Source organism: Myiozetetes cayanensis, unplaced genomic scaffold, assembly GCF_022539395.1.
Source record: "Myiozetetes cayanensis isolate MyiCay16 unplaced genomic scaffold, myiCay2020 scf7, whole genome shotgun sequence".
NCBI classification, from domain to species: Eukaryota; Metazoa; Chordata; class Aves; order Passeriformes; family Tyrannidae; genus Myiozetetes; species Myiozetetes cayanensis.
In genome coordinates this window covers 29,634,647-29,655,294 of record NW_026087964.1, presented here as the reverse complement: position 1 = coordinate 29,655,294, position 20,648 = coordinate 29,634,647, and the positions used below count along the sequence as shown (strand labels likewise).

At 38.4% G+C, this 20,648-nt stretch overlaps 1 protein-coding gene across 1 annotated transcript in view; it reads right to left on the bottom strand.

Moving 5' to 3' along the window:
- Positions 1-20,648, bottom strand: part of ACSL1 (acyl-CoA synthetase long chain family member 1) — a 36,627-nt gene that overhangs the window by 1,659 nt on the left and 14,320 nt on the right. The window contains exons 3-20 of the mRNA XM_050338008.1: positions 20,161-20,275; positions 19,704-19,768; positions 18,325-18,426; positions 16,125-16,224; positions 15,784-15,962; positions 12,969-13,001; positions 12,738-12,789; positions 11,865-11,938; positions 10,740-10,817; positions 8,324-8,458; positions 6,572-6,706; positions 5,726-5,821; positions 5,382-5,454; positions 4,744-4,832; positions 1,508-1,624; positions 1,010-1,153; positions 354-455; positions 185-256 (exon numbers count right to left, since the gene is read on the bottom strand). Of these exons, the coding sequence (XP_050193965.1) occupies positions 185-256; positions 354-455; positions 1,010-1,153; positions 1,508-1,624; positions 4,744-4,832; positions 5,382-5,454; positions 5,726-5,821; positions 6,572-6,706; positions 8,324-8,458; positions 10,740-10,817; positions 11,865-11,938; positions 12,738-12,789; positions 12,969-13,001; positions 15,784-15,962; positions 16,125-16,224; positions 18,325-18,426; positions 19,704-19,768; positions 20,161-20,275 (1,761 nt within the window). The remainder of the gene's footprint in view (positions 1-184; positions 257-353; positions 456-1,009; positions 1,154-1,507; positions 1,625-4,743; positions 4,833-5,381; positions 5,455-5,725; positions 5,822-6,571; positions 6,707-8,323; positions 8,459-10,739; positions 10,818-11,864; positions 11,939-12,737; positions 12,790-12,968; positions 13,002-15,783; positions 15,963-16,124; positions 16,225-18,324; positions 18,427-19,703; positions 19,769-20,160; positions 20,276-20,648) is intronic.

Genomic DNA, 20,648 nt, shown 5'->3' with positions numbered 1-20,648 from the left:
AAGTTACTAGTCAGCCTGCATTTCTTGAAATAGACAAGGCTTTTAAAAACTTGCCTAGATATCACAAAGCCCATCACTTTAAAAGTTTTCCAGATGCAAATTAAAAGCAATATCTGGAGAATCGGATTATATTGGTATTGAGAAGTTTAAAGAATTAGGTGTTTGGTTCTCTCAAGTGTCTTACCTGTTCAAATGACTTCAAACCAGCTTCTTTCCCAACTCTCAGCATGTCTTCCAGAATGTATTTTTTGACGTCCTGTGGATACAGGAATACGTGGTATAGCTTCATGCTTGTATAAACATCAACTTGAAAAAGTTTATGTGGAACAGCTGTTTAGTTGGATATGTCTCACCTTGTTTTTGCATAGCTCTTGATAGGAGCCTTCAATTCCCTTTTTCTTGGCCCAGTTGTGCAGAGTATCAGGATCAGGTACCACAATAGCTACTAAGAAGGCCTAAAAAGGAAGATTTTCAAGCTTTTTTCTTTATGCCAACACTTAATTTCCTACACATTTCTTACTAGTCAGTTAGGTTTTGGAGAGAATTTCTGATCCTGCTGTACAGTCAGCAGCTCTCTGCTACCTGAACAGAGGACTGCAGTTCAGAAGCTTGCACTTGAGAGAATTAGTCTTAAGAACCACACATCTATTTACACTTGAAAGAACCTGGATATCTTGAGGGTCTTCTTGGTGTGGGGGGTATGTGGGGGGGTTTTGTATTTTTTGTTGGGTGTCATCCCCCCTCCCCACCCCCGCATACTGTTAGCAATTTATATACAGTCATTCATACCCAATTAAACTACTTCAGCTCCCCTACCTGGTCTGAAACTAAATACAAAAGCATGCTATATAACTGCTGGAGTCCATTCAGAATCAAAATGTATAACAATAAAAAGTTAAGATAAAAATTTAAGATTTCAGTCCCAAAGCTTGGGGGGGGGGGGGGGAAGAAAAACTTTTCTGCAATCTCCTTTTGCAGTAATTTTTTAAGTTACCTGAAAAATGCTTACCTGCAAACTCTCTCCATGAACAAACACCTGTGCAAGTGCTTCGCATCTCAGATACACATTCTCTATTTTCTCTGGTGCTATGTACTCTCCCTGGGCTAGTTTAAATATGTGTTTTTTCCGGTCAATGATTTTCAACGTACCATTCTGTTGACAGAAATAACTTTCACTCAGAAGAGGCACTTCAGGTGAAAAACCAATCTACACAGCTTAAGCATGCTTAGTAAAACTGTGCTAGAGCCAGAATACTGTCAAACTAATGGTAGAAGGGAACAGGTTACACATCCATCTAACCTAAACTAGGGAAAGCCTTAGAACTGATATTGGCAATACTTTAGCCCCAGGCATACAGATTTAGCTACAACAGTAACTATCCTCCTCCCCAAATTACTCGTGTTTCACCTAATTCCCTCTGTTCAATACCATATGTTCTCTATTTTATTTGTTAAATTACTGCTAATAGCTATAGAAGTACCATTTCAGCTATGTAAGTGAACTTACTGGTAGCCATTTCCCAATATCTCCTGTATGAAGCCAGCCATCTTTGTCCAGAGCTTCTGCTGTTTTTTCTGGATCTTTCAAATAGCCACGGAACACAATTGGCCCTTTTACACACACCTGAAAATAGCATTTTGTTAATGTATGAAGGAAAGTTAAAAATCACTATTTGCAACAAATGCTTTCTCCGATGGTTCTCAGAAAATCCCGCTAAAAAGACAAGATGGAAGTTCACGTGTTTGTGCAGATCTCTACTCATGGGTTTTGGAGACCTAACATTTTCCATTACTATTAAATATACTAAGAAGTCATGGGAAGCATCTGTTTTCTTCCAGTCTAGAAGCAGTGTTCCTACCCACTATTTGAATAATTTCAATTTATGGGAAGAAAAGTGTTTTTATTTATGTGAATAAATTCTGCTGGATCCAGAAATACAGCCTGGCAACATGTTCATTTCAGGGGTTTGTGCATTTTTTGCTAAAACTAGTAGGAAAAAAAAAAGCTGTGTATGAAGCAAATGACACATTTGTTGTCTAAAATAAACCAGTTAACACCTAAGGACTTAGAGCACTCAAGACTTTTCTATAAAGAAACCCAGCAATTTCATTAAATTGAAGTTTGTATGTGTGTACCAAGTAGAAAACCAAGAACAACTTCTCTGAATATAACTGGATGCATGAGAATTGTTAAGATCAAAAGATGTGCTTATAGGATATGAGAAAAGGACCAACATGATTAAAGGTTTATAGGGTGAAGAGGTTGCCACAATCAGGTCAGACCTTACAAGCTAAATTAAAACAATAGAATGTCTGTCAGTAAGAGAACATAAAAGTAAAACAACTATTCAGGAACATGGAATAGAGCCTGAAGCATCCAGCAACACTCCCAGATTTTCTTTGCAGTATAATGCCCAAGGTTGTAAGTTTTCTTTGGTGGGGAGAGGGGGGACAGAATATACAGCTCTTATTATTTAAGGACCAGCAGGACTATAGAAAATCTTCCCTAGAAATGAGAACACAGAGATAGGCAAGATAAACAAGAATGAAGCAAAACTTAAAGTGCCCACTGCACACAACTGTTGAGGAATCAGGAGTCCAAAAACCTCAAAAGCTCTATAAAATAGAGCTCAGAAGCATCAAAGGATTCAAACCATCACACTAGCATGGGAGTGACTTGGCACACACGATGACAGGAGATAGTAAGAAGGGTCTGGTCTGGACAATAGCATCAGAACTCTAGAACTAAATCTAGAAGATATGGGATAGAAAATGCAGTCTAAGTTAAGCACAAACAGAGAATAAATACCAATAAAGGCCAGTAAAGTACTAGGACAACTATTATTCTAGGGGATTAGTACAATTGTAAAATGGGCAAGGAACTAGCTAAAAAGTCTTCAGACACTAATACAGATTCTTAGACTAGAAGAAATTACTAATGTAGTTCAGCAACCAATTCTTGAAAAACTCATCCTAAGTATTTCAGTGCTTATCACAGCATGCTGGTGAACTGCAATACAAATGAACATGAGATGTCAACAGGAGGGAGATCAGAGTGTTAGTGAGGGTTCTGATGGCCTTGTAGAGACAGTACCAAATGTGGAACCAAACCACTGTTCCAGTCAAGTCCAAAAACAGACCAATCAAACGTTTAATTTTTCACAGCTCCTACCACCACAGGAAGGCAGTAGGTGACAGCTTTGCCCAGCAGAGACAGCAAACCATTTATCTGTATCCTGCTAACCAGCATTAAGACCTCATTTTCATATGATCATATATAACTATTCACAAATTTATCCTTCTTGAACATGGATAACTGACAAAAGTGAAAGCAAGGCTGACAGCAGAGAATATTGAAAGCTTACTCTTAGAAAGGAATACTAGGAGTATTTAATCTTCCTTATTGTTTGCTTTTCAGCTGGAAGACTTTAATTTTAGGCAAATGGATAAGGAGAGCCAGTTCCATAGCCATGGGCTTCAAGTTCTGTGAAACAAGTTGTAACACTTTTTTATCTTCAGGATAGTTCACACTGAGGAAGTTTGTCTTTCAGGCCTAAGACAGTACCTCATATATTAAGGGGCTACCATTTTTATTCTGGTCCAAAGTAACTCCTAATGCAGCAAACTTTTACAGCAAGTACAAGTAAAGTATTTTTAAGGATTTTTTTTTAAAAAACAACTGTTTCTTATTATAAGAATTTATACTCAATTCCTCTAGCAGACTGGGCTTTAAAAGCATATCTAAAGTGAAGTAAAAATTGCTGATGAAGACTAAATGAGGTGATATGCAAGACAGTAGAGAATTTTGACATTGCTCTCCACTTGCGAACAGTTTCTCACCACCAAGCCCAACAAAGTCCTTGAATATTTCTGTCTCTAGTCTAATACAAACTACAACCAAAACAAAGATTATAGGTTGTTTGTAGCCACAAAGCAGTCAATTTCTTAAGCTACTTTTTAACTTACTCATTTCTCACTCCCCAGCTGCCCTCACAGCTTCTCAAAAGCATATCAAAGACACCACAGGTAATTTGCTTTCACGGCTCGGGGAAAGTGAATTACTACACAGACACCTGTTCAAGGTATATACACAACGTTTAATCTGTATTTATTTTACTTGGAAATAATATTTTAAAAGACAGCCTATGGCATTACATACAAAGCTGAGTCCTCAAAGTGCAATTTGTAAGACATGTTTAATTTGTGCAGGCTGCATTAAAAAAATGCAGAAAAATGTGCAGGCAGTCATCAGAAATCATCAGCAGCCTTCAAGGCATTTTTTTCTTCATTTCTCTTGAAAGCGTTGAAGCCACTTTAAATTACCTCATCTCACACATCACACGCTAGGTAACCAGCTACGTGCATCAGCTGCTCTCCAGCACTTGGCAGCAGTGTGGCAGGGAAGTTCTCTGCTAGCATTCTACTGAAGGATATATGCAGTATGAGATGGCTACTTCTAACCTTCTCAGCTATCCTACACAGCTGGAAGATGGTCTGGTGGTCACACAACCATACATACTGTTGGATAACACATAACTTTGTAATCTGCTTTTTCTTCCCTCCAATATACTATTTCCTGGTTTGCTTCTGTGAATCACTAACTGGTCTTGCACGTAGGCATCTTAGATTTTAGGTAATAGGCCATGTTTAGCACTTTTACTAAACTTACTTGTTATTTCAGTAACAAAAAACATTTTCCAAGATTTCACAAGAGGCTCATGTTGACCTTCTGAAATGACTTACCTCACCCTCTCCTTTGGAAGCCAAGTAATTCATTTCTTGTACATCAACAAGCTTGATGATACTGCATGGCATTGGTGCTCCAACATGACCTATTAAATAGAGTAACACCTCCACAGTCTGAACTGCTTTTTAGCCAGATTCTTAAAAAAAAATAAGCTGGTTTCACACTGAAGAAAAATGGAAAACTGACTTCTGGTAGCTTAAGATTGCTGGCACTGAAACATTAAATATCCAGATATCCCCAGAATGCTACAAGCTGAACCATGTACTCAGGCCTGCTTTTTATTATAATCAGGATCCTCACTCTACTGACATATTTAAGCAGAAGTCCCATTATAGTGTCAATTATCAATATTACTTTCAATTAGGGAGGCAGAGATGTAACAGCTGACAGAAGTGCTCTCTTCATTCCAACACCAAAAAATGCCATTTAGATTTCCAGCACATTAATTTTCCAGATTATTCATAGCTATTTAGAGGTAGAAACTTCAAAGGATCCCTTCAAAACTTTATTTCATTTGAAGAAAACCAATGTTATCCTTCATGATAGGTGTTACTGAAGATTAAATAGTAATACCAGGGACCTCTGAAAAATGTCAGCACCCTGAAATTTAAAGGCAGACTATTAAACATCATACCTGCTGTCCAGTCTCCAGGCAATGACAGGGAGCATCCAGCTGTGCATTCAGTCTGTCCATAACCTTCATAGAACTAGAATGTGAAATCAAAATATTATCTAAACCATTAAACATACAGTTTCTTCCTTTAAGACAGGTCAGCTGGTTACTTCATTTAAAAGACTTTGAGATGAATGCAGAGATTTCAGGGGACTGAGAGAAACTCAGAAAAAGAGTATGAACTTGTGTAGTCTCCAAGAATACCAGAGTTATCCATATAATCAGACTACTGGAAATGCTCTAACATCAAAGCTGGAACCAGGTATTAAAAACCTTTGTTTTAGGATTAAGGCCAGGCAACTCACCTGACAACCAAGAGCTGTTCTCAGGAAGGTCAGTACACTTGCAGATACAGGTGCTGCTCCTGTAACCATCAGTCTTACTTTTCCTCCCAAACTTGCCTACAACAGACACAAGATACTGTGGACACCAAAAGCATTTTAGAGATCTTTCCAGAGTTGCCTTCTATTCCACCCTCAGCCACTGTCCACCTACAGTGCCACCCACAAGTGTTAGACAACAGTTTAGTCTACTATTGCAAGCTGTCTTTCTTGCAGTGTTTTTAGTCTCATTAATGGTTGGAAGACATGGTATCTCAAACAAACAGTGTCTATACAGACTGTGCTGTGGTGTCACTGCGATGCAGACTCCACCAAAAGTTTGAAGAGCTTAAGCCATGGCCTTATAGCAATGGCTTTATTTTTAACTGCCTTCTATCAGCTTTCTCATACATCCTGAATGCTAGAAAAAGCAGCCAGGGGCATGTTGTACAACCAAGGTTAAGGCCATAGCAAGTGAGTGTCAGATATAACAGCAGGCATAACTTACTAGTAACCAACAGGGAGGAGACAGTAGGGGCTACAGGTGGCACTGTGTCATATTTAGCATTCCTCCTTCAGAAAGACAGTGTTTGCTTTCAAAGCGGCAAGAAAGAAGCACCAGACTGTTTTAGAGTAACTTCCTTAATACAGTTAGCTGATACTATGAGAACTAAGGGAATTGCAGAAATGAGGTTGAAAATAAAGACAGCTCTGATTTTTATTCTGAGTAGCCACGTAGTCTTTAATCAGTGATGAAAGCCATACCAGATTATAAACATTCATATGAAATTCAGTAACTGCAAACTTCAACTCAGAGGCTTTCAAGCATACCTGTATTTTGCGGAAGATGACTTTATCCCAGAAACTGTTATTTCTAACTATACCACTTCTGAGTTCTGCTTCTTTCCTCTTGGAAGCAAAATCCAGCAGCCACCTCTTTAATGAAGTATCTGCCTGTCCAAAAATCTATTAAGAAAGATGAACTACGGTTAGAAGCCTGGCAGACTACCTACCATTCCCTTTTTCTTACAGATGCATGCATAGAGACTTTTAACAGTGAAAACTAAGTAAATTAAAACAACCTTTATTGGTACACATCTTAATTCTAGTAAGAAATACTTGTGCATTTTTATTTTGATCTCCACCTCAGTTCAAGAGTTGAAATTAGCACTTAACTAATTCTTGATACCCAAACTGTGTGATGCTGTTTCAATGTCTAACTTTTTAATTAAAATGGATGAATGAAAATGGATGGCTTACTTTTCTATTCTAGCATCAGAATTCAAATTGAACACAATCAATCAATGCTGAGGCGCTTTCTGAAAAGTACCCTATCATAACATGTAAAAGTAACACGTGGTCTTCTGAGGAGATGCAGACAACTTCAGAAACACCAAATGGAGATCTGTCTTGCACTTACAAACTTGCACTTTGGATCAATTGTCAAAGGCTCCTTCTAGTTGTTCTCAGGTAGCCACAGAGCAGACTCAACAGCAAGTCACACATTAGTATATTCACTTGGAAAAGGAAGACCCAGCCACTCTTCAGCACTGTGACCCCCCACCACTCAAGTTCCCCAACTTGCTAATTCCATATGCCAGGTTACTGCGAGGCTGGGTGAGGGTGAAAGTGCTGTAGCAGTGTGAAAGCCTCAGGGCACCAGACTTAAGAAGCAAGAGGACATCATGAGAAGGAAGTCCCAAGCTTTGACTCTGCTTCTCAAATTCCAGTATGGAATGTGAGTGCAGTATGAGGCACTGCATTTTCAGCACTAAAGGCTGGTCTCAGGATTTCCTCCCCTCCAACGAATCTTTGTTCCTGAGGCCAAACAGAACCTTGTGTTACTTGCTGTTCCTCTGGTCTCATGATCAGAGAAATGTCCTGGCTAAGACAGCATAGACAGCTCTGCCATTTCTTTAGCAGTCACAGGACTTACATCCTTTAAATCTTCTGGCTGTATCCTACAAAGAGTCAGTTGTCCATATGCAAAAGGACAACTTAAAATCTGAAGTTCAAGAAAGAATCTGCTTCCCAATTCCCATCTCAGATGACCCTGAGCAGGCAAGCAGCGCATGCAGGAGAGTGGAGCTGCTCACACCTTCTCTCTCCAGCACTCCCAACTGTCTGGTTTACAGTTCTCCCAGCTAGAACACACTGGCTGCTGTGTAGGAAACTTGTATGCGTCCATGCAAACACAGGCAAATACCTGACCTTGCTTTGCAAATTCCACTCCATGAGTCAGATGCTAAAAGTGTGGCATGCAGATGCCAAGCCTCATTTTCATGTTGTAGACAGGACTTAAATAACTTGCTCAGAGCAAAGTAAGTCATTTATCAAGACAGAGAGAACCAAGTTCCCTAGTCAGACTTCTGAACACTAGTATTTGCTGCCTGAAAGTGTTGTAATACAACCAGTGCTACTCCCCGCACTTTCAGTTCTCTTTTAGGAAGAGAAACACAAATTTCTTAGCATGCCCCATTTAACATTCCAGAGTACAGACAGTTACTCTTACCCTGGCAGCACAAACTTTACGAAGTCTCTTAAAAACCCTGCACAGGTCTAGACACGTGACTGCAGACTTACCTTGTCAAACATTCTGTTCAACAGTCTTGGTACTACAGGAAATATAGTTGGTTGCAGTGTTTTTAGGTCATCCATAAGTAGTCTGATATCCCCTTGAAAGAATCCTATCCGAGCTCCATGGCACAGAACCACACACTATTAGAAAAAAGTAAACACTCTGAAAACACAGGAAATACAATGTGTTCTAGCTGTGTATGTATGACATGTCCTATGCGGTGTGGACTGTGCAGAATCCACCTTAAATCCTCTCAGCTTCTGGACTGGTTCTGCAGCATTCTCAGACTATAGAATGGGACTAGAAAGACCAAATAGCAAGACATGATTAGTGTATACAAGCCAAAGACTTTCAAGCTTAGCACAAAAGCCCCTATGCAAAAAAGCCAGCTGGCCAAATAAGGCAGTGTCAGTGACTCAAGAGACAGCAAAAGACTGAAAAGCAGAACTTCTCCATTTTAAATATTTAATAAGTTTATTTAAAAATACTAGACTTCCGTATGTTCCCTGATATATACTAAGAAATTCTGCATTTAAACTCAGCACAAGCTATTTACTAGTCCATTGGGGATTTCTGCCTTGTGCTACTTCATTCCTATTCTCTCAAACTCCGGTTTTCCTTCTCATGTCACAGGACTGATGTGAGCAGAGGATTTGTTAGGTGATCAAGATGCTCTTTAAAAGATTCTAGCAGAGCCACCTCTTATTTCTGCATCACTTCAGACCCACACAAAGGAAGGTAGACTTAAAAGAGAATATAGAACACAACAGGATTAAGAGACTAGAAGCTTCACCACTACTACCCACTCCCTTTCTCCTTTTTTTTTTCTTTCCTTGGGTTTATTCCTACCTGTTTTTCTCTCTCCAACTTCCTCCATAACACCTACTCCTGCATTCCCTGCCATCCATTCTCTCATTTTCTGCATGAGACATGCTAAAGTGTCACTCTTCTCATTCACCTGTGTTTTGCCACCATCTGCTAAAAGCAGCAAATGTATCAGTCAAGATGGACTAAGCAGCAACTAGCTTTACTAGGTGCAAACATATTTGTCAACTTCATTGACCCTCTAACTTCCTTATGAAGCCAAAAATCAGCAATCATCAACTTTACAACAGGACTCTAAACATTGCATCTCACAGAGCCTGTGTTCATATCTGCCCCAAAGAGTAACAAATCTTTCCTGCTTTCTACCAAAAGTGTTCTTGCTTCACATCCTCATGTAAATACACAAGTAACCACCTACTTTCTACAGGCCTCAAAAAGCAGAGGAATTCTGCAATCCAAACACTTTTTCACTTTATCCTTTAGAATTAAAGTCCCCATACTGTTTCTACTGCATAATCAAGAGCAGCGCTGTTACCTACAGAGCTGTTACCTTCTGGTGCAAGACAGGGGAGTAAAACAGACACTGAAGTATGACTGCTATCAATGTTACCAGGAGAAAAAGTGCTGAAAGCCTAGGAGTGCCTGTACACCTCAGTTATGCTCTATTCCCATCTTCATAACATGACACACACATATATACATTTTTGTATGTACACATACACACTCTTGGCAGAAAGTTTAGGATTCCTGCCGGAAATCACAGGACAGTTTCTGGCTCCATGTGCCTTTTCACATTTGCATAGGTGCTATTTCCCTATATAAACCCTGAACATATGTATTTGCAATTTCACCTGAGGAAGAGGTGTTTATTCAACTTCAATAAGTGCAGTCATTTCATACCTGTGCCTCTGCAGTATGTAAGTAGTTTGAGGGAACTGCATCCTCTCAGTAATGTATAGCACTCAACTATGGGCCTCAAGACTGCCAGTATTAAGACAACCTGACCCCCCTCATTCTCAAAAATCAAGCCCCAGATTTTTCTGTACAGTAAAACAAGTGATCCAAGAGAACTTCAAAGTTTGTCACTGAAGTGGCATTAAAAGCCACTCTGTTTCCTGGAAGAGAATTTCACAGAAGCAAATCCCCTTCCACTTTACAGAAGTTTTTTGGAAGCAATGATAAGTATAACTAACTTAAAGATAGTTTTGGGTCAGCAAACAGGATGCCACATTATAAAATAAATTTTGGCATTTGCAGACTAAAGAATGGCATGGATTTTTAAAAGTGCACTGATTATATTGGAAAGAACTTTGAGGCAGTGTACATGTGCTAAGGGATTGTGTCATGTTGTAGGAAACCAGTTTCTTATTAACTCTAGTTTTAAGGTTAATGTTTATATTTTAGTATGAAAACCAATCGTCTATTGTTCACTGGATACTGTTTATAGGACACTGTTTTCCTGAACCTTATTTCAAACTTTCATATACATGTGCAAGAGTCAAGAAGCAAGACCATGTATCACCTGGATCCAAAAGACATGCATTCTGTAAGAAAAGCAAGCTTCTCAGTAATTGAGTACAACAAACAGATACTTACCTCAACAATCCTCTCAAACATATGAGCCAGGGGCAGGAATGATATCAGAACATCGTCAGACGAAGGCATAAAAGTTTTCTGAAAGTGTTAACAAAAGTTTAATTCTCATTGATTCTCTATTTTGCCTAAGAAACACAGCAGTGAAATCTAGCATTTAAACTCTAGAGCACAGCCCTCACTTTAGTTTTGTTTGTAATGAAGTTGCTTTGTCTTTCCTTCATCAAAAAGACTACAGCAATGACTTCTAGCATAAGTCTGCACACACTGCAGAAATTATAGTCTTTTAGAGTTGATTACAGTGACCAGATTATTATAACTTACTATTCATAGGACTATGAATAGAAATAAATCCTGAGAGAAGCCACAGAAAGTTCCACTATACACATTGGGAGGGAGGGGAAACAAAAAAGGTTAAAAGATCATGCCTTAGGGATTAAAAAAAGCACTTTCATCTTAGATCAGTAAGTTTGCTTGAACAATTTACACCAAGGTTGATATCAAGAGTGCTTTACTTGAGCTAATTGTGAGACCAGTTGCTTAATTTAAAGACAGTTCTATTTGCGTAGTACTTGGCAAAAAAGGTACAACTGAATTTTTAATTCTGAATCTGCATGTGTTAGAACCATCTTATTCACTAGCCTACAGATGAACTTTAGTTGTCTACTGTAAGCTATAAGTTAACACTGTATCAAGTAAAAATACAAAGTCATGCTCCTTGCTCCTTTAGGTAGAGGTTTTAAATATTTTGAGGGTTTAAAATACATGATAGCTTCTCCCATCCTCAGGGGAAAGAGGTTAGCTTCTACACATGCCCTCTAACAGAGCTTGCACTAATGAGAAGTATTATATGCCCATGGCAGAATGTGACGTACATCCAATATCAGGATCTCCATAACATTTTGCTTAGATCAGAACAAATTGTAAACCTGTCAGTTTCTTGACAGTGACAGAAGAAATCAGTAAACATTGACTTTGACTAGCAGGGACAGAGAGCTGTCAAGTTACATTTTCACTTGGCTCTTACTAAAAACTTAAAATCAAAAGTTAATGAGATTTCAAGGTTTGTTTTACTCATGAGATTATTTCCCTTTATGCAAGTCTACAATGTTAATCTTTGCATTTTACCTCTGTAGTTTTCACAAAAGCTGAAGCATTGCTGACTATGTTTTGATGAGTGATCATAGCTCCTTTAGGGTTTCCTAAGGAAGAAGGATGTCAGGATTCAGTGAAATTCAGAGCTTTTAAGTTAAGCAGTGGCAAAACTAATCTGATAGCATTCTTTGATATTAATGCATTTCTTATATATCAACTAAACAAATGCTGAAAACTTAGTAACACTTTCAACAACAGCTGGCAACAGTTAAGTAGTAAGTTTGTGCTGAATGCCTAAAATTTTTTAAGGAGAGTAAATCCTTAAGAAATTGTTATGTTTCTTGGATAAGCTTCCCATTTAAAATTCAACCGTTCTGTGAAGATGCTGCTATCAAACCCAGACTAATTTCCGTTCTCATGGAAATTTAAAAGTGTAGCCTGTCATTGTACTCTTTCCTTTTGCTCTGCGCCAGTGTTGGGTATTAACTCAAACATCAAGCAAGTGACATCTTGACAGTCTTTCTGTTTTGGTCTTACAGCAAGGCTGCTCAGAGGTATGGAACAATTTTGCTAATACCGTACAAGAAAGACTATGGAAGAATTGATATATCGTCTGAAATCTGATGCAGAGCCCTTATTACTATGCAAATACAGGTTCAGTACTTTATTTATTTCCAAGACCAAAAATGTAACACCTCCACCCCCAACACTGCAACCCCATATTGATAAATGGAGCTGGGGGGAAGATATCAACGGGAGCCTTACCATAACACTTCCCTAGGTACTGCTTGCCAAAAAGATGCAGCAGCAGGGGAAAGTCTTGGGGAGGAAAAAAAAGTAGGAGGGCTTCTGAATTAATTTTGCACATACAGGACAATAAATTCTGCATAATGTAATGAGGTATACCTGTTGTTCCGCTGGTGAAACAGATGACTGCTAGATCTTCTGGTTTTGGAGGCTATGAGAGTTAAGAAAGTATTAGTATGCTTAAGATAACAAGGAAAAATATTCTTCTGGGCAAAAAAAAAATCAAGATACTACTATTACTTTTGAGCTATGGGAGACAGGGAGACTTGCTGTTTTGATCTAAAGAATGCTAACCAGGTTCAGATTGTCACAAACAAATTTCATACTTACCATAGGTTTTTGCCTGTGTGCTCTTCCCAGTTCCTACAGAAAGGAGAGAAAAGGGAGAGAGTTTAGACATATACGTGTAACTTTCTTGCTTTAAATATATCAAACATTACCAAACACTTCATAATACTTCACTATTTAGACTGTCTGTTATGGCATTTTAACTTGTTTAGCAACCTGATCCTAATGGGTGGCATCCCTGCTCATGGCCAGACAGTTGCAACTATATGATCTTTAAGGTTCCTTCCAACTCAAACCATTCTATGATTACTATAAGAGTAAAAAAGACTTTTAAGGACTTGCTAAAAACATATGTGATAATTACTATGTTCTACAAATACAAAAGTGATAACTTATCTAAAACTCATGAGGTTTTTTTTCCAGCTAGTATACCAGAGGTCATGCTCAAGGGCATGCTTGAGGTTTAGCAGCGTTATGACAAGACAAACAATCCTATACTTCATGCAGAGGATGTGCCACTGACAACTGTTGAATAGATGAAGCAAGATCCATCTCAGTAAGCACCTCACACCATCACTGCTTATAAGAAGGAAGACACTTTCCCCATGGAAGGGATCATTGGTGGTTTGTACTCCTTTTGTACAGGAGTAGAGGTACAGGACTCTCTCATGCAGAACCTCTTCCATGTCCCTCCTTATTTACTCAGGCCTGACCATTAATGTCAGGGGTCTTTAGGCAGAAGCGGAAAGGACATCAAGATGGAAAGGACACAAAAACAATCCTTTTATCGAAGGATACAACAAATAAAGAAGAAATATTTGCAAGCTGACAATTCAGTTCAAATCAAGACATTACTGTCAAGCCTATTTCAGACAATACTAGCTTCAGGACTTAACAAGTTAAAGTGGACCTTTTGTTAAGTATAGCTTTGAAAGCACCCTTTGAGGACAGACATCAACTACACCATTGCCTTTACATTCCAAATACACAACAACAGTACTATGCATTCCTTTACTAGCCCTAGACTTCCTTTAGTATGATGTACCTCTCAGATCACCCAAAGATGTTTAAGACAAGAGGAATGTCTGGAAACAGTTAACATTCCCATACCTGCAGACTCGCCTTTTTGAAAGGGTTCATTATGCAAAGACTTGCCATTATGCAAACAGAGCTGTCTGCTCAAAACATCATCTGCATTTCAAGTACCAGGGTAAGCTCAGTACTTCCCTACAACCTGCTTTGAGTAAGATCTGGTATTTAACTGAATATACAGCTAAGATTTCCAGACACTTCTTTTGACCTCCTAGAACAGAACTTCACCATCTTTCCCTATTAAAGAGCCATTTATTCATAGCTACTCAGCAATAAGTAGCCACAGGATACATAAAGATACTGGGTGTCAAAACCCAAGCTGATGGTATCTGGGGGATACACAGAGGAAGTGGTCACAAAACCCAAACACAGCTGAGCAATAAGCTCAAGACAGAAATCCAGAAAGCAAGTACTTAAAGCTAGAGATAGTTCTATTGCAACCTAAGCTCCTAAACAGTTCATAGTTACCTTTCTGGAAAAAGCAAGTCTCTATCCCTTAAAAAAAAAGTGATAAAACTTATTCCTGTTCAGTGAAGCACTGTTAGAAATATTAAGTTTGCCTCTAACTTATCTTCAGAGATTTAAACAAAAGGCTCCTGGAGCACCTGTTACTTAACAACACAAAGTTTTGGATTAATGCAGCTAAAAAGTACTACTGAAAGTCACTAATTAAGCATACAAACTTCTAATGTGAAAACAACATTCATCCCCAGTCTTGGTTTTATGTGGCTAAAAGATCCAGTGGAAAGCATCTTCCTATGTCAAAAGCTGCAGTTCAACTCAAGGAAAGATGCTGATTTTAGTGTAACAACTTAAAGTCGGGCCAATCCATTTCCGAGTCTAACCAAAACCTTAGTCCAGCAGAGTCCATGTCACATACTCTGCATTATGTTTTTAGTCCCATTTCAGCCTGGCTGCCTTGCTGAGGCTACTTAGCTACAATATAATCAAACAACTCTTAGAAGCTGACGTTTTTGTATCTTTACCAGAAGGTGGCCCTATTAACATAGCTGTCTCAACTGCTATGAAAACAAGTTCAGTGAAATGAGGCGTTTCACACGAGTTACTGACACCTGCACAAGACTTGCACACTTATCTGGCGATATTCAAGGACTAGTGAGCCAGAACTCCAGCTGAAACCAGACTACATTCAGTTTCATAATCTCACAGTAAAGATGTAATTTATGCAATTTGATCCTGGGAGAGCATTCTCCAAATAACGAGTGAAGTTATGAAATACACTTGCATAAGATCTATGCACACAAAATACCTACAAGCAAAAGTAACACTTGGACATTAGATGGTTACACAAAATGGTTTCTACTTCCAAAGCCTGGAAGTCTCATTCCCTTATTCTGCAAAAGTTTACTGACATTTTCCTTCTCCCCCAGGAAGTATTTTGAAGATTAAGTGTACAGGGAAAAATGCCATTTTTCGCAAGACCAAAACCTACACAAGCTCTTTCTGAAGTAACTATTTCTGAAGTATTAGTCATGGTATATAATTATCATGTTGTGCTTCACACGGGCAAGCCTTAACACTCAGATCTAATGTTGAGTCTGGACTATGTTAATAAGCTTTCATTCTGTCATCTTGGCATACCCAATTTTATACTCTAAGCACTGTGAAATACTATTACCAAGTTGTTTTCTTTCTATTATTTTTTATATTTTTGTGTACATGCCAATCCAAGAGATAGTTAAGTATTTTGAAACTAATCCATTACAAAGGGATGAAAGCAGTAAACGAGGCTAAGCACGCTTACCTCTATTTCTCTCATGCTGAAGATTTCCACACCACACTTTTTGCCACGTTCCACAAGATCGGCACCAAAAGACTCCATGATAACAATGGTGTTGAGTATTGGAGTTTCTCCCTTTTCCACACTGGTTAGCAGAAGTTTGGCCTTGTCAGGTTTGTCACAGAAAACCAATGACAAGTCAGCTGACGGAAGAGAACTACATTATCAGTGTGACAAGTTTAGACTAGATTCATACATACTTCAGTACGTCATAATAGAAAACTTTTCTGAAGAAAGCTATTGTTCTGCCCTCAGTCAGCTCTGTCATCATATACTGACTTGCTGAACTACTGAAAGTGTCCTACCTTTGTTCACAATGTATGTAATTGCTTCAGCTCCCAGTGTATCGTAGAGTGGTACCACCACCATGGAGAATGCATAGCATCCCTGCTCAATGATGACCCACTAAACAAAAAGAAGAGATGAAAGTCACTATGCTTTGCTTATTGTAACAGACTTCCATGAAAGATTCATATTTAAATTCTAACAAGGAAGGTAATAGGACAGAGCTTATTTGGGCAAGTTTTCTATAAAATAAGTGTCAATTTGTATCATTTATTTACTTTGAAGACCTACTCAGTTTTTATCTGTGAAAGGAAGAAAGAAAAAAATCCAAAACAAATAACAAGGAGCTATGTGAACCAATATTATGTTTTCTCAATCCAAAACAAAACTTACTTCCAGAAGAGATGACTTTTTTAGTAACTGAAAGAGAAACTAATATTTTTATTTACAAATCCAGGATTGTTTTTCAGTGAATACTTAGGCAATTAAGATGCTGGAATTTTCCCTATTAGGGGTTTTCCCCAACAGTTGTTCCCTGAACTGACAAATGTGAATCATTTCACACAAAAAAAACTTCACATAATCTCCTGTCTGGATTAGTGATTATGTTTGGGATGTCACAACACTCATCCAGTATTTTTCAGAAGGGAAAATCCCAGATTTAAAATTGCTGGTTTAAACAAGCCTTTTCAGCTCATTCCTGACCCAACTCAAAGCAATGCAACTCAAGCACATTTTGTCTCTGTGGTCCAAGAGCAAACCACACTTCCATGCTCTCCTTCAGAAAATCCAGTTATCCAGTTACTTTGCACCCAAAGACCTATAGAGAAACAGTTCAAACAGGCACAACATAAACATCCATCTCCCTTTTTCACTTTCAGTTAATCATGTTATATGCACAGGAGACTGAACTGTAGTGTCTCTAACACCACATAACAGCTTCCTAGTTGTATATATTCCAGCCTTTTTGATCACTGAAATAAAATGGTTGCTGTTAGAATCGGAATTCCAGCAGGCAAATCTGAGTGGCAAACTACTGAAGCCTGAAGAGTCTGGGAAAATTGTTGGGTTTTGTTGTGGGGTTTTTTTTCATCTGTACAAGACTAGAGTTTGGGGTTTTCTTGTGGTGTAGGTTGTGAGAGGAAGAAGGAAGCCAAAGTCATTTGTCACACAGCTTGTATTTCAGTGACAGCAAGAGACCAAGACATTGACAGAGCTTCTAACCCTGTCAGCATTGTAGATGGCCCTTGATAATGGCACCACTGCAGCCGGCAGTGTTTAATGAAGAGGGACAGAATCCTTTTGACAAAATAGAAGAACAAGTCTCCTGTCTTAATATAGGTTTAGATTGAACTAGCTTAATACAGCAAGTACTAACTCAAGCTATTAAGCACATAAACATAAGTTAGAGAAATTCAGTCCTATTAAACAGATTTATTAAACAAGTCTAGGGAATACATACTTTCTAAATATTTCATAATATTTTTTAGAAACAGCAATCTAGAACCACTTCTAGGTTAAAATGAATAGTCAGTAGCTAATCGTGATTATCCCCGTACATTGTTTCAGAGTTTCTTCTTTAATTATGTCACTTCCAGTCTTTCTACCCCTTTTTATTAAATAATTTTCAATTTTTACCTTCATCAGCAGTTGTTCCTCCCAGAATCTTTATTTCCAGAGCCTCTTCAGAGACAGAATTATCACATTTAACCATCTTCTATTTTACCAAATATTTAATCACTAAGTATTTCTTCATGTTTTGAAGGGTTTACACACGTCCTTGTGACTTCCAACCACTTTAAATTACCTTGTACTCCAATGTCACTTTTTAAGAGAAAGCAAGTAGTGTTTACATTCATTAGGTACTACATTTGCTTCCTATTAAACAAGCCTCCTCCATAACCAGAAAATAGAAGGTAATCAATTAAGTTCTTCTGGATTCCCTGTTTCTCTTCCTGCTCTCCAGCCTTCTGCATTTAGTTCTGGGAGTAAAAAACCCACAAAAATATAAGACACTAACAGCTGTGCCAATTACCAGTTTTGGTTATTAGCTGAAGATGCCATACCTATGGCTTTTAGGTCTACAATGGCAGCCTTTAGCCTTTTTCCAACACCAAAGGGGCTCTCAGTAGGGAAATTCAGTACACTGCCAAGAGATACAGGAGCAGGCCATTTCAATAACAGCTAAACCACAAATGTAAACACTGTCAATTAAATTACCTCAGGTCTGTTTTGTGAAAAGATTCCTATATACTGAATGTGAGATGGTTTGAAGCCTCGGTGGAGTAATGCAGAGCCCACACACTCAGCTCTGTCTGAAACCTGGAGGGGTTAAAAAAAAAAAAAAAAGAGAGAGAGAGAGAGAGGGAAGACAAAAAAAGGTAAGAGCAAGCTTATAATTGCAAAATCCTCTCAACATTATTTTACTATGCCCTGCAAAAAAAGACCAAAAATTGGTATGAATGAGACAGAAGTTTTCTAGGCTATTTTGAATGTCCTCTGTGACTCTGACAACCTAAACATTGCACTGATTATAGTTACTACACTTGCACTCAATATGCAGCAGAGGAGACAGGTAATCCAGTCAGTCTTGAAAGTGTTAAAAAGTTAAGCTCACACACAGAGAAAAGGCTGTTTTGTTATATCTGTGTTAAACTCAAGAAGTGACCCTGGAATGATTCAACATTTTATTTCTGCTCAAATCACAAGCACTACTTCTGCTTCATTCAGTGTCTATGGGGATGGCATTTCTCCCTTCAAAATGCAGGAGAACGAGGAGGCAAAACACAGTTAGTTCTATAAACAAAGCTTGAGAAGGTGATTTTCTAAATTCTTTCCACGTAATGTGGATTCAAGTCATATGCTAAGTCACATGACTCAAACAGCAAAGCTTTAATAGAAGGGAGGTTGTACCTAACAAGTTCCCAGCAAAGTCACCTTGGGAAAAGTGAGGCCTGCTACATACAGGTGTTTAATGACCTTAACAGTACGCAACAGGCAAGGTTTATGCAAATTTGAAGACCAAGTGATTAAGCTGGAGCAAACTAAAAACACAGCTGTTAGATTTACATACAGACATTTTCAGGGATGGTGAAGCAGCATGCTGCTAGTTAGAAGTGTGTCTGTTAACACTCTACACAACCACCATTCAGCACTATGGAGACAAGCTGTCAAGAAGCCCAAGCAACACCTGTAGATAGGACTTCCAATGTAAAGTGAGCCTCTTGGAAGCAACCACCTAAAGTAGTAGCAGTCTGAGCTTCTGAACACTACTTCAAAGCTGTAGCCCTTCAGAGGCAGTGTCCAAAATCTAAACAATCCAGCATAGAGATGCTTAAGACTGCCAAGATGACCCAAAAAATTCTGAAATAAAACTGTACTAAACCAAGTGCAGGAGATGCTCTTTTCTCTCCCTTGCATATATTTGAAGTTGTTCCTCTAAGACACTGGTAATAGGAACTAGAACCTTTCTGCAATATTCTGCTACTACTTTAAAACATTTATAAATAATTCATATTTGTTATATCACATTACTGGATGTTGTATCAATGGTCTCAGCAAGCAAAAGCAGGTCTAACACCAAGTTAGAGACCACTTACCTCTTTATAGGAGATCCACTCATATGGCTGGTTTGGTTTTCTAAAACCTAGACATGGACCATTACCTAAAAAAACAAAACAAAACAAAAAGATAAAAGTTACTCAAAATTTAACCATGACTCCTCCATCCTGACGCCACTCTCAGCGTTAAGCCTCTACATTCTCTGCAGGCACCTTCAGATGACAAAGGTAGTTTTTTTTCAGGGGTGTAGGGAGGGATACTAGGAAAGGACAGAGACACAGATCCTCATTTAGGCTAAGAACACAACATAGCCTTTATTCACACAACTCCTCTTCACAAGAGGTCAGTTAAATTTGCCTTCAAAAAAATCCCTCACATCCAAAACATTTTTTCATATTGCTAGATAGAGATCCCCTATTCCCAACTGCATTTCAGAAGAGCTCAAATACCTAGTTCCTGACATATTGAAAATATTATCTTTAAAATTAAACTTACTTGATACTTGTAAACCCCTCTGGAAAATATCATAAGCTGTTCTCACATCATCATAGTAGTAAACCAGCAGTTCATCACTGTTAAGAAGAGCAGACCTTCGAGCATGTTCACCACCCTAAGAAAATCAATTAGAAAGGTTAGACACACTTGTTGTCTGTAAGTGAACAGGAATTTCTTCAAGGAATAAAAATACTTCATTCATTAAGTTTTGTTATGAGCCTTGTCATACTCTTTTTGAGAAAACTTGAGAGATACGCAAGGTTTCCCAGGACATTGTTTCAAGAGTCAGACTGCTCCCTGCATTACCAAAAACCTGTCAGGAAAGATCTTATTCCTCAGCTATCTATGATAGAACAGAACAAAGGAGAATACTAAAGACTGTCAAAGGGCATTTTGACAGACAGTTTTTCTTAAGAAATGTTTTACTCTATTAATGCAGTATATAACACAATTAATTTCATCAAGCTTTCTAAAGATCACTCCAGCCT